The sequence below is a fragment of the Urocitellus parryii genome, chromosome 3 (assembly GCF_045843805.1).
Source record: "Urocitellus parryii isolate mUroPar1 chromosome 3, mUroPar1.hap1, whole genome shotgun sequence".
NCBI classification, from domain to species: Eukaryota; Metazoa; Chordata; class Mammalia; order Rodentia; family Sciuridae; genus Urocitellus; species Urocitellus parryii.
Genome location: NC_135533.1, coordinates 200,336,248 through 200,347,502, shown reverse-complemented (window position 1 = coordinate 200,347,502; position 11,255 = coordinate 200,336,248). Strand labels below are relative to the sequence as shown.

Below are 11,255 nucleotides of genomic sequence, written 5' to 3'. Positions count from 1 at the left end.
GAGAAGCCCAGAAAACTTTCAGGATTCCTGACAACACTTGATAGACCAGCCTTTTGACTTTAATTACTTCAATGAAGGCATATATGTCACTTTCTTTCTAGCTTACACATGTTCAAATTGGAATTTTTCAAAGTGATTAACCAAATAAACCCTAACAGAATGTCATTAAATTCTTCCAGAAGACTCTAGATGAATCTAGAAAAGACATTGAGCTGATCTTGCCTCCCCACTCCCCTACCCCAGTCTCTGAAGGTGAGCCTGAGTTTGTAGAATGACCCATCTCAGTTGCCCCTAGAATGGGAAGCTTTCTACTCAGGGCCCTGGGAGCAAGGGTCTGTGGTCACCCTATGCCCCAGATAGTTACCCTTTACTCTTCCTGGATCTCCCAGATCCACATGCTGCAAAGCTCTGTGTGATAAGGGGACAGACCCTGAAAAAGATGAATTGACCCAGTGCTGTCATCCTTGTAACATTTCTGAGTCACCACCTTTGAAGGAAGGACATTCATCTTTGTGATTCACAATGTTCATCTGCAGAGACTCCAACACTCCCCACAAAAACACAAGGCAGGAAGGAGCCAAGGTTCTTGGTGGTGTCTCCCATCCCCTGGCTAATTTCTGACAGCTGTGGTCAAGAGACTTGAATTGGCCTGACTTTTCTTTTTCCTTTGTTGTCAACTTCCAAGGAGTCATAGGTAAAGTTGACAATGGTTTAGCATTTAGATTTATTTATGGTTTGATTTTTTTTAAGCAATTAAGTTACCGGATTAAGTTTGTGCAAAAATGAAGATGCTTATCTATGTAGTATCTACACCGTCAACCAAGGGCAACTGGCTGTGTTAGCCATCCTACCCCTGTCCTAGTGGCCATCTGGCAGGCAGGTGTCCTTGAAGAATAGTATCTGAGTGACTTGTGCTGAAAGGGTAGACAGTGCCCTCCCCACAGCTTTACAGGTAGAAGGTGAATCCAGGAAGTTCAAGGACCACCACTGGGTGCATCTTTGAGAAGTTGAACAGAAGCTATCATGCTGACAAACAACTTCTCTTGGAGGTCCGAGGGAGAGAGGGAACTGGTGATGGGACTAAAGTCCCAACCATAAGCACTGGCTTACGTAAAAAGGAAGGGAGCAGCTCCTGGTGGAAAGGAGCCAGGAAACTAGTCATGAGGACTAAAAAGTCACCATAGGCAGTGACCGTTCTTCCTAGGCCCTCCTTACTGAAACCTGCAGCAAATCCACCCCAGCAATGTTATTTGAGGTGAGGCATGCACAGTTACAGTTGAAACTGTAGAAGGGTCAGGCTCAAGATATGTGAATTCAAAAAGGAATTATCTAGGTTGTTAAAATTAATTTAGGGATGGTCTCATTGTTTGAATGACCTAGAGTTCTTTTGAACTTGTTTTCCTGATAAGACTCATCTCTAAAAGCTCATCAGAGGGGGAAGGATGTACTCTGATTTGGCTCTTTTTTTCTCTGTTGGGAATGACAGAACCATTTTGATGTTTGGAATGTGGGAAGCATTTTACTCTGTACATAAATCATCCTCGAGGCTCCAGGTGGCTCTCTGTATACAACCAGTGAGTCACAGGCAGACAGATGAGCCTCGGTGGGAAGACTTGGGGCATCCTCTGTTTGGGGATTTGTATCCATCTGGTCTGGTCTCTGCTTTGGTCCATCATCCACACTTAGCCACAGTCCTGGGATCCACCATTCTCTCCAGGAAAATTTCATAGGGAGAAATTTTGAAAACAAATTGATTAACCCTTTTTCTTAACAACTGGTGTGATGGGCAAACTGGGAAGACTTGTATTTTAGGCACTTTTGTCTAGAGCCTGCTGTCCCATGTCAGGGGTGGGGGGAGTTTTGAGCACTGAAAAAATTTTATTAATATATTTTAATGTGTTATTTGAAGTATCACTTGGTGATTTTTTAAAATCCAATGTCTTTAAAATGATCCATGTTATTGTATTGTAAATAATTTAGATGATTAAAATGGATTGTTTTAAACAATATTTAGATTATAGTTTTACTTTATTTCAGTGACATGTTTTTTGTTCTAATTCACATAAGAAATGCACGTGATTAGAAACAGTCCATATCTTGTCCTGACAGTGTTCTGTATTTTAGATTTTTATGTGTAGGGAAGAGCCTCTATGTGGCAGACGATTAAGAGTTAAGTTCACACAGTTAAGTCAGTAGTTGGCTGGCCGGATGGACCATTCAGGTGAATTATCTTGGATGCCTAGATCCTTAAAGGTGAAGAAAGTGTGAGATTAAAGCTAGGCCCACAGAAGATGTTGCAGGTCAGTCTATTCAGCATTTATACACATGGAGCCCTTTTACCTGGGGAAATATCTGGAATCATGCAGTCCTTGGCATCTGATCTGGTAGTGAGTGACCCTGTGTGTGCTTATGTGTGATATGTTTTCAGAAGAAAAAACCTGCAAGCCAACTACCTACAGTTTGCCAGCGTAGAAGAGTTTGAATAATCGAGGATTAACTGAATTTAAAACTTACCAAATTCTATATCAGCATCAGAATTCAGGGAGAGGAATAGCAATTGAATATAAGAAAAGTCTGGGGCTCTTTATTGGTAAATGTAAATTAATACATTTTAATCCCTGCACATTAATCGCATCTCAGCCTTTTGACTGAGATCAAGTGTAATACCTCCCCCATCCACTGTAGCACCCAGGAACTTTCTGGTCAGGTTGAGAGAGAGGAAGAATTTAAGTAGAGAAAGCATTAATTCTAAGAAGTCCTGTCCTTCATGTCCCCAAAGTGAGCAGCATGAGATGAACCCACATTACCATTCTCTGAAAAGAACTTGTTTAGAGGGGCAGGGGCTTTGGTGTGTGAAATAGTCTTGGTGACTTCCGGAGTGAACCCTCACCCTGAGCCCCTGCTGCCTGCCAAGAAGAAGGTTTTACGTGTCTCTTGGTTTGGGAATCTCCTCTCTTCCTGCACCCAGGGCTGTCGCAAGCATCCCTTTGCTTCTCTGTGGCAAGCAGGAGGAGCTCTGGCAAGCCCATCCCCAGGTGACTCACTGTCTCTGTGTTGTGTCATCCCAAGGAAGGGAGGTGCAGCAGCGGCCAGGCCATCCATGGTGACACGGGAGAGCTCCCGCATCCAGGCATCCCAGTGGTATTTTGGAGGGGCCGAATCTCCCGCTTTGGCACTTTTGACCCTCGTTGATCTTCCTTGGTCTTCTAAAGCTATCCATTGCTCTGGGGAGTGGTGACTTCTGAATTTTTAGCAGCCTTTTCTTATCCCCAAAACCCATTTGTTTAAGATGGGTTTTGCTTCTGTTGATGCAACTGTATCTCTAAAACATCCTTCTTACCCTACCTGTTGTGATCAAAGATCTAATACTTAATGGGGTGGAGGAGAAAGTGTGCATTTGTGACCTTTTCATTTGATCTTCTGGCCATGTGTTTTGATGGGGGTATATTTCTAATGTTAAATTCAGCCTTGCCTTATTTTTTTTTTTTTAATGTTCTCTCTCTTTCAACTGTTTTGTCTTAATTCTACCTGTTGACTGCTTTTCCCCCCTCTCCTTCCTGAATAACCCATCATCCCTGATATTTGGGATGGCTTTTCCAGGCCTTCTGTTGCTTCTGTTTCTAGACCTTATCGCAGCAAGAGAATCGTGATTGTTCGGTTGCCTTCTCTTCATAGCTTCGTCCATTTTTGTTTGGCTTGCAGCAATTTCTCGGTTATCTGAGTTCCTGAACCATTTCATTTATTGCTTGAGGAACAAAGATTCATAAAGCCTATTTTAAATGTTTTTTTCCCCCTCTCCCTCCCATTTGCCTGGAGCTCCCAGTGGCTGTGAGGCTGCTTGCCGTACCAGGCGCCACGGGAGCCTCCTTTGACACACAGAGCCCCACCAGACCACAGTTGGGGCATCGCAGTCTTGCCTTGCTCCTCTGGCCCCGCTCACCATTTTTGTGCTTTGGCTTTGTCCTCACTTCCTTCAATGTATGTGCCTCCCATTTTTTTTTTTTTTGTTTTTTTGGTTATCATTTGTTGTTTGTTTCATCTGGTTCCTGGTTTTCTTTTATGACATAGTCAGCTGTGTGTGGATCTGTAGGGTTTGGGGCACCAATCAGTTATGTTTTGTTTGCCTTTTTCTTTTCTTTTTTTTGTCAAACCCGAGAGAAAACGTCCCATAAGGAGCTAGAAGTTTCTAGTTCACAGCCTTTGGAATCTTCCTGGCCTTTGACTCCTCATGGCCCCTGAGATCCTAATCCGTTTTCTCCCAGGAGGTCTCTGGGGGGCTGAGCTGCTGCAGGGGCACAGGTGGGTGGGGAGGGTCGGGGGATCATCCCAGGACATCATTGTGCATGCTTTTTGGTGCAGCCTCTTTTTTTTTTTTTCTCTTTTTCTTTTTTTTCCCCTAATGCTTGAGTTATGAATGAGGATGACCTCTACAATCATGATGTCTCATGATTACTTGTTCCTTCACCAGCTTTCTGATGCATGGTCTTAATACCTGTGATTTTACTTTGCTCCAGACCACAATCTTTAGCCGCCTCAACAACCACCTGTTAGAACATTAAAAGGAAATAAATTGAGGATCCCTTGTTGCTCTCTCGACTTCACTTGAAATCAGACATCCTAGAAATGGCAAGAAAGGAGCCAGGGGGAGGTGTCAAGGAGGGAGCAGTGATGCCACTTGCACCACTGTGTGTCAGACACTGTCCTGGAGCTGGGGCACCCCAGAGGGCCCTGATCTCTGGAACTCTTGCCAGGTTGCTGTTGAGGCTGCTGAGATGGCCACCTCCCACCATGTCAATCACAGGTGGACAGTAGTGGAGCCAGCTTCCCGCGCCCCTTTTTGTGTGAGCAGAAAAGGGAGCAGCACAAGCCTTGCCTAACTGCCAGGTGCCAAGTGCCTCTCCCCGCCCGCTCCATCCCCTCCCCTGGGCCGAGTTTTGGCACCTGTTTGCCCATGTAAAGCAACAAAAGAAGAAAGCAGATCCTGACCTCTGTGCAGGAAAACCAAATTTACCCCCAAGACCCATTAGCACCTCCCCCTGGAACTGGATCCACTACTGGCCCAGGAATATGATGAGGAACCCTGGCTGGATTGGGCCGGAAGCTGGGATCCGATGTTCTGCAGACCAGTGCTCAAAAATGTGGTCGTTTTTTGAGGGACCACCTTCCTCACCCAGATCCAGTTAACAAGGTAGCTCATCACTTCTTGCATCTGCTCAGGGCTGTGCTGGAGTTTTGTTTTTATCGTGGTATACTTGGATGCAAGGAATATGTTTTGTTCCCCGATTTAGCGCACCAGCCTGGGAAGTGCATGTCACAGACCAACTCCACCTTAAAAAGTATTTTTTGAGACCCTCAGGCTACTCACTGAGCTGAGGATGTTTGAAAAAGTCACTGTGACAGATGCAATGGCTGAAGACATGGAGAAACTGAGGCCCCGACTGAAGAAGGTCCACATCAGGGAATTGGTGCTCGCCATCACAATAATGCCTAAGATGCATAAGCTCATGTTCACCTGTGGGAGAAAGTGTCGCTGCAGCCATGCCCATCCACCTGCAGCTCCCCTTACAGCTCACCCAGGGACATAACTGTGGCAGCCAGACCCCTACTAAGATGGCACCACAGCCCATGGAGACTCAAAACAATCTAGGGCAGATTTTCACTTAACCCTCAGTGGGCAGCAGACCCATCTTCCAGACGGAACAGTCAGAGAAGACTCTTGCTGGCTGTGAAACACTAACCCAGAATTAGTATTTTCCTGTGAACACAGACCTCTCTTACTGGTCCCACAGGAACCAACGCTTGCAGACCACAGGGCCTGGTAGTTATTACTTGGTATGTGCTTATAAGTGTGTGTGTGGGGGAGTCCTTACTTCCCAGGATCAGGTAAGGCACAAATTGGCCATACCTCCCTCCACGAGGCACCCCAATCCCCAAGTTACAAGTTCATTCAGGCCAGCTCCTCAGGGCATTCCTGGGCCTCTTTTGTGCTAAGACTTTACCTGTGCAGGTGTTTTCGGTGCATTCTTGCTTATTCCTTAACTTCATTTTACAGATAAAGAACCAGGGGCACTGCATAACTTGCCTAAAGTGCCTCAGTATGAGAGCCCATAGGATTCAACCCTAGACACTGTAGTTCCACGCTTTTAACCAGGACACAGTCCTGACTGGGGATACACCATCGGAAGTGATGTGAGTCATTCCAAGCATCACTTCAAGGACCTAAAGAATTTTTTCTTTCTTCTTCTTTTTTTTTTTTTTAAAGAAAAAACCTTGAGAGAAAAGGGAATCTTTAGAAGCCTCCTATACAAAACCTATATAGACCTTCTTGCTTGGCTGAGAATAAGGAAACTGCCTGCAGACATGCATGCCTCTTCCATGGATTGGGCCTATCTAGACCTCCTACTTATTTCTCTTAGGTTTACCAGAAGCTAAATATTTGAGAAAAGAGTGCCTTTTTTTTTGGTGGTGGTGGTGTTGGGGATTGAACTCAGGGCTTTGTGCATACAAGGCAAGCACTCTACTAACTGAGAGTGCTTCCTTAGAATTTACACAAGGCATCTTATGGTCCAGTGGCAGCCTGCTGACATACAAGGTTATGAAGGCTGGGTGGCAACTGATAAAGACTAAAAAACTTCCCAGTCCACAGAGTCATTTGTTTTACTTTGGACCACTTACCCCAAGAATCACACTCCACAGTACACCAACTGCAAGCGTGGCAGCTCCCACTGACTTAGCCCTAAACAGACGGTGGGGTTTGAGCCCAACTCTGGGTTGGGGATGCAATGAGACTCCTCTATCAAGCAGAGACTGGGGATGGGAGGCGAAGGGGATGCACCTGAGCCCTGGAGGGAGGCTGCTGGGGGGGAGGGTTCTCAGTTCAGGGGAATTTCCAGACGGTTCTTTCCAGTATCCCCGTATGCCTAGGGTACCCCACACGCCCAATTTTCCTGGCAATAGGGTAGACCGGCCAGAACACCCGATAATGACAGAAGAGCGATGGGCAGCGGGTTTCTCACCTTGGAATCGCGTGCAGAGAAAGTCTGAGGCACAGGGGACTTAAAATGAGAGGTGGGAGGTGGCGGTCTCCCCCAGAGCGGAACTAGCCCAACCGCAGGGAAGGTTTTAGACCTGTCAGGAGGAGGCCTCGTCCGCCGTCTCTTACCGCCCGCGCGGGACCCGGGTCGGCGCGACTCGGGAGGAGGCCGCTCCCGCCTGCCCGGCTCACTGCGGCGCCGGCTGCAGGCCCCCCGCCCGCCCCGGAGCCCGCGGCGCCCGCCCGCCGCCCCCCGCCGCCCGCCCCGGGCTGCACCTCGCTGCCGAAGGCCAGCTTAGCGGCGGCGGCGGCCAGGGCCCCGAACGCGCCGGCGCACAGGCAGTTGAACGCGCCCCAGAAGCGGCGCCGCATCGCGCCGGCCTGCAGGTGCGGGGGCACCTCGGCTGGCGTGTCGGGGTAGGCGGTGGCCGACACGGCGCCCCTAGGGGGCTGCGGCTGTGGCTGCGGCAGCGACCGCGCCGCCATGATGCCTGCCACCCGCTGCCCGCCGCCGGCTGTCAGCCGCGCGCCCGCCCGCCGGAGCCCGAGCGCTGAGGACGTGCCCACGTGACGGTCCACGCTCCGGAGGCGGCCACGTGACGTGCTTACGTGAGCCCGTCGTCCGCAGCTCCCGTCTTACGCAGGGTGGTGCCGGGCCCGCAGTGTAGACGCCAGGTCCGGGGCCCGCGTGGCGGCTGTGGGTGCGGAACGACAGCCGCTTGCAACCTGCGGCCTCAACCCCGGCCACACAGCGCTGCCCTGCACCGACCCCCGCAGCGTATTCATGCCCAGTCCTGACTCGTCGGAACCGCGAGTCACCTGCATTCCCACGCCTCCTGCCCGCTCACCTGTTCTTTCTAGGTCCAGACACGTACAGTGAAGAGCTGCTTCGACAGAGGGCGCTGGACGCCTCCGGACTGAGAAAGGAGGCTGGGGTGGAGAGAGGGTGGTGCGCCCTACGTGGGAAGTTAACCTGAGGGTAGGCAGTGAGAAGTCGTCCGTAGTCACTCTGCTCAGATCAACGTCACCTCTGATCTTCTATGCAATTATGTGTCTTTATAATGTCATTTAAAAATTGCATTTTCTTGAAATCATAGAACTGTTGGAATGTATGCTATTTCCACTCTCCAGGAAAATTAGTACTTTTTCTCTATGCATATTTAGTTATATAGAGTACAAATGTTTAAAGTATTTTATATATGGGATCCCCAGCCCACCCCATCCCCCAGCTTCCATGCTGAGAATTGAATCCCTCGCCTCCTCCTGGCATGCTCAGCAGGTGAGGTGAACTACCTCGCCAGCCTGGGACTTTTCTAAAACACAAATTATTTCACAGCACACATAATGTTCAACAGCATTCTGTTCCCTGTTCTGGGAGTTTTCATGGAAGTCTTTGTGTGCCACCTTGCTTCGCCCATAGAGTGGATTGTGGCTCAAATAAAATCATGGATGATCCCTGTAACTCCTATGAGGTACAGACTGTCCCATTTTGCAGATGAGAAAATTGAAGCTCAGAAAAAATAAAGTAAACCCCCGCTCAAAAAATGTTCCCCTTAAAATTCCTTTCTTTGAATCTTCAAGAAATCAAGTGGTGTCTGCCTGATCAAGACTACATAATGTACAAGGGGTTCTCTTAGAACAAACAATGTCTTTTCTAGGGCTAGCAGTTGAGCATCTTCAAGCCACCTGCTCTGAAATTTTCACCAGTCCTGTGGTGGTTCCTCTGGTTGTCTGTCTGTACTAGCCTGCCAGCTCCTTGAGGATAGTTAATTACACATTCAGTTGTTTTCAGATGTCTAAGGCCTAGTGCAGGGCATTGCATTGAAGCTATCTGGAGCTGGACTGAGGCTCTAACGAGCTCCTCCAAGACAGTAGCAGTGCTACTGGTTAAAGGACCACACTGAGGAGCAAAGCTTTAAGTAACTGTTGTTCTAAGTGCACATGGGCATCCTGCAGCATACATGTCTCCTCACAGGACTTTGTCAGGGCAGAAAAATACATGCCTTTTTCTGTTCCTGCTGCAGCACTGGATAGTGCGACCAACTCATCTGTGACCTTTCTACAGATGTTTGAATACACTGTGGACAAACTTACTAAAAAAACGATGCAAGCCAGAATTGCCTCAACTGGGTAAACGAGGGGAATCTCCCATTCCACATTTACTTAAAAAAAATTAAAACAAAACTTAAAGATGGCTTATAAGCAAAAAAATGATCCATTGAGTTCTGGGAAACCCTAGACTCCTCCTCACCTAGAAGAGCCAGATGTCATAATCTAAAAGGGGGCAAAGAGGGAATTTTAAAGCATGAAGCCCCTGGGGTGATGGTGGGGGCTGTGATGACCTGGGCAATGAGTGCCTTCTGCCACCCTTTTTTCTCCAGCCTTGCCTCAGTGTCGTTTCTTTTCATGGTGTCCATTCCTCTGTGCCTGTCTTTTCTTCTGTTCAAACAAATGAGCACATAATCTGGGCCAGGCCCTTCCTGTTCCAAGCATCATAGTAACCTGGATGCGTAAGACCAGATCCCTGTACTCCTTGGGTTCTCAATCCTAACTCCATGTCCTGAGGACTACCTTGTCTTCTTTCCTTGCTATGAGTGATGTTACGGGTTAAATTGTGTCCCCTAAAAAGATAGGTTAAGGTCTTAACTGCTGGTAGCTGTAAGCGTGACTTTATTTGGAAATAGGGTAATTGCACGTGTAATCGCAGTAATCTAATCCAATATGACTGGGTCCTCATAAGAAAAGCGGTGCAGGGGCGTGTGCAGCTTGGTGGTAGGGTGATTATCTAGCATGCATAAGGTCTTGGGTTTGATAAAAGGCGGGGAGCAGTAGGGAGAACCCCATGATATATGTGATACTGTGAATGGAGTGACACTTCTACAAGCAAAGGAATACAAAGGATTGTTGGCAACACCAGGAACTGAGAGAATGGCATGGGGCATATGCTCTTCCGGGCCAACACACCTTGATTTTGGACTTCTGGCCCCAGAACTGTGAGAAAATAAACTGTTGCTTTAAGTCACCCAGTCTGTCATTTGTTATGGCAGCCCTAGCTAACACAGGTGATAAGACCCAAGCCTCTTCACTACCAATGTCAGTACTCTACCTTCTCCCTCCAAGGCAGTTGCTACCTTTTAAATTCCTTTTACATACCCGGCCCTTAGGGATTTACTACTATTCCTTGAGACTTCAAACATACATTAAATTTAAACTTCTTTCTACAGCTTTATTAAGAGGTATAACTCAAAAACTGTAAAATTCACTTATTTCTTTTCTTTTTGGCAGTATTAGTGATTGAACCCAGGGCTTCTTACAGTCTAGGCAAGTGCTCTTCAACTGAGTTATAGCCCCAATTCTTTAAAAAAATTTTTTAAAATGTATGTGTTTGTTGGTACTTTGGATGAACCTAGGGGTTTTCTAACATTGAGCTTCATCCCCAGCACAATTTTTATTTTGAGATAGGGTCTTGATAAGTTGGCTCATGATGGTCATGAATTTGCAGTCCTCCTACCTCAGCTTCCCAAGGTCAGGGTCGTGGCCGGCAACTCAGGGTCGGGAAAAACTTCGACTTTTCCAAGTCATTTAGAGTTGCATAGCCCATGTGCACAAACTCCCACAGTTTATGCCTGAAATGTTCCCACATGGCATACAGTCTTTCATACTCCAAGCCAAGCAACCAATGATCTGCTTCCTGCTTCCCATTGTTTTGCATTTTCTGAACATTTCACATAAACTGTGGGGAGCCATTCTCACACGTGATCGGGTGCCTCCCGTTAAGGGTCTGAGGCACTTTGGCAAAAGTCGAAGTTTTTCCCGACCCTTTCCTGATGAGAGAGCCCATCCGTGTGCCTGACCACTGACCCCGGGGACCCAATCACTGACCCTGACCTTGGAGTGCAGCCCCCCCTCAACCTTCATTGGATGGAATTCTCCCCTGAATCTCTTGTTCCCTAATAAAAGGCTAGTCCCCAGCATGCTCTCTCTCTCTCTCTCTCTCTCTCTCTCTCTCTCTCCTGCTAGCCCTGAGTAATTCCTGCTGTCCTGCTGGGCAGTTTAGAGGAGCGAACCAGAGAGGGGAGCCATCTCGGACCTAGCAATAGAAATAAGGTAATTGAGTCTTGTGTTTTTATTTCGATCTCTTCTAACTAACGTTATGCCTAGAACCTCATTAATGAAACCACTGAGCAGGCCGCGTGGTAGAATTTCCTGTAGCCAGTAGAGG

The 11,255-nt window shown here is 47.6% G+C and overlaps 1 protein-coding gene across 2 annotated transcripts; it reads right to left on the bottom strand.

Moving 5' to 3' along the window:
* Positions 1-2,562: 2,562 nt before the first annotated feature.
* LOC144253527 (transmembrane protein 42-like) lies at positions 2,563-7,564 on the bottom strand. Of its 2 annotated transcripts, none has more exons than XR_013343304.1 (3): positions 7,017-7,242; positions 5,366-5,512; positions 2,563-4,544 (listed from the first exon to the last, which is right to left on the bottom strand). XR_013343304.1 is itself a non-coding variant. In XM_077795682.1 (3 exons), the coding sequence occupies exons 1-3, from the start codon at positions 7,517-7,519 to the stop codon at positions 4,434-4,436; spliced, it is 468 nt and encodes a 155-aa protein (XP_077651808.1). In that variant the 5' UTR covers positions 7,520-7,564; the 3' UTR covers positions 2,563-4,433. The 2 variants fall into 2 exon arrangements, 1 of the variants encoding a protein (XP_077651808.1); XM_077795682.1 differs by lacking the exon at positions 7,017-7,242 and adding an exon at positions 7,310-7,564.
* Positions 7,565-11,255: the final 3,691 nt, after the last annotated feature.

What these genes read in the sequence shown, in the direction of transcription:
- LOC144253527 (XM_077795682.1), bottom strand. Translation starts at nt 7,519, where the DNA reads ATGGCGGCGCGGTCGCTGCCGCAGCCACAGCCGCAGCCCCCTAGGGGC. An exon ending in AGCTGGCCTTCGGCAGCGAG is followed by an intron (nt 5,513 to 7,309) that starts GTGCAGCCCGGG and finishes TTTCTCCCACAG; the next exon opens with GTGAACATGAGCTTATGCAT. An exon ending in TTTCAAACATCCTCAGCTCA is followed by an intron (nt 4,545 to 5,365) that starts GTGAGTAGCCTG and finishes ATGTTCTAACAG; the next exon opens with GTGGTTGTTGAGGCGGCTAA.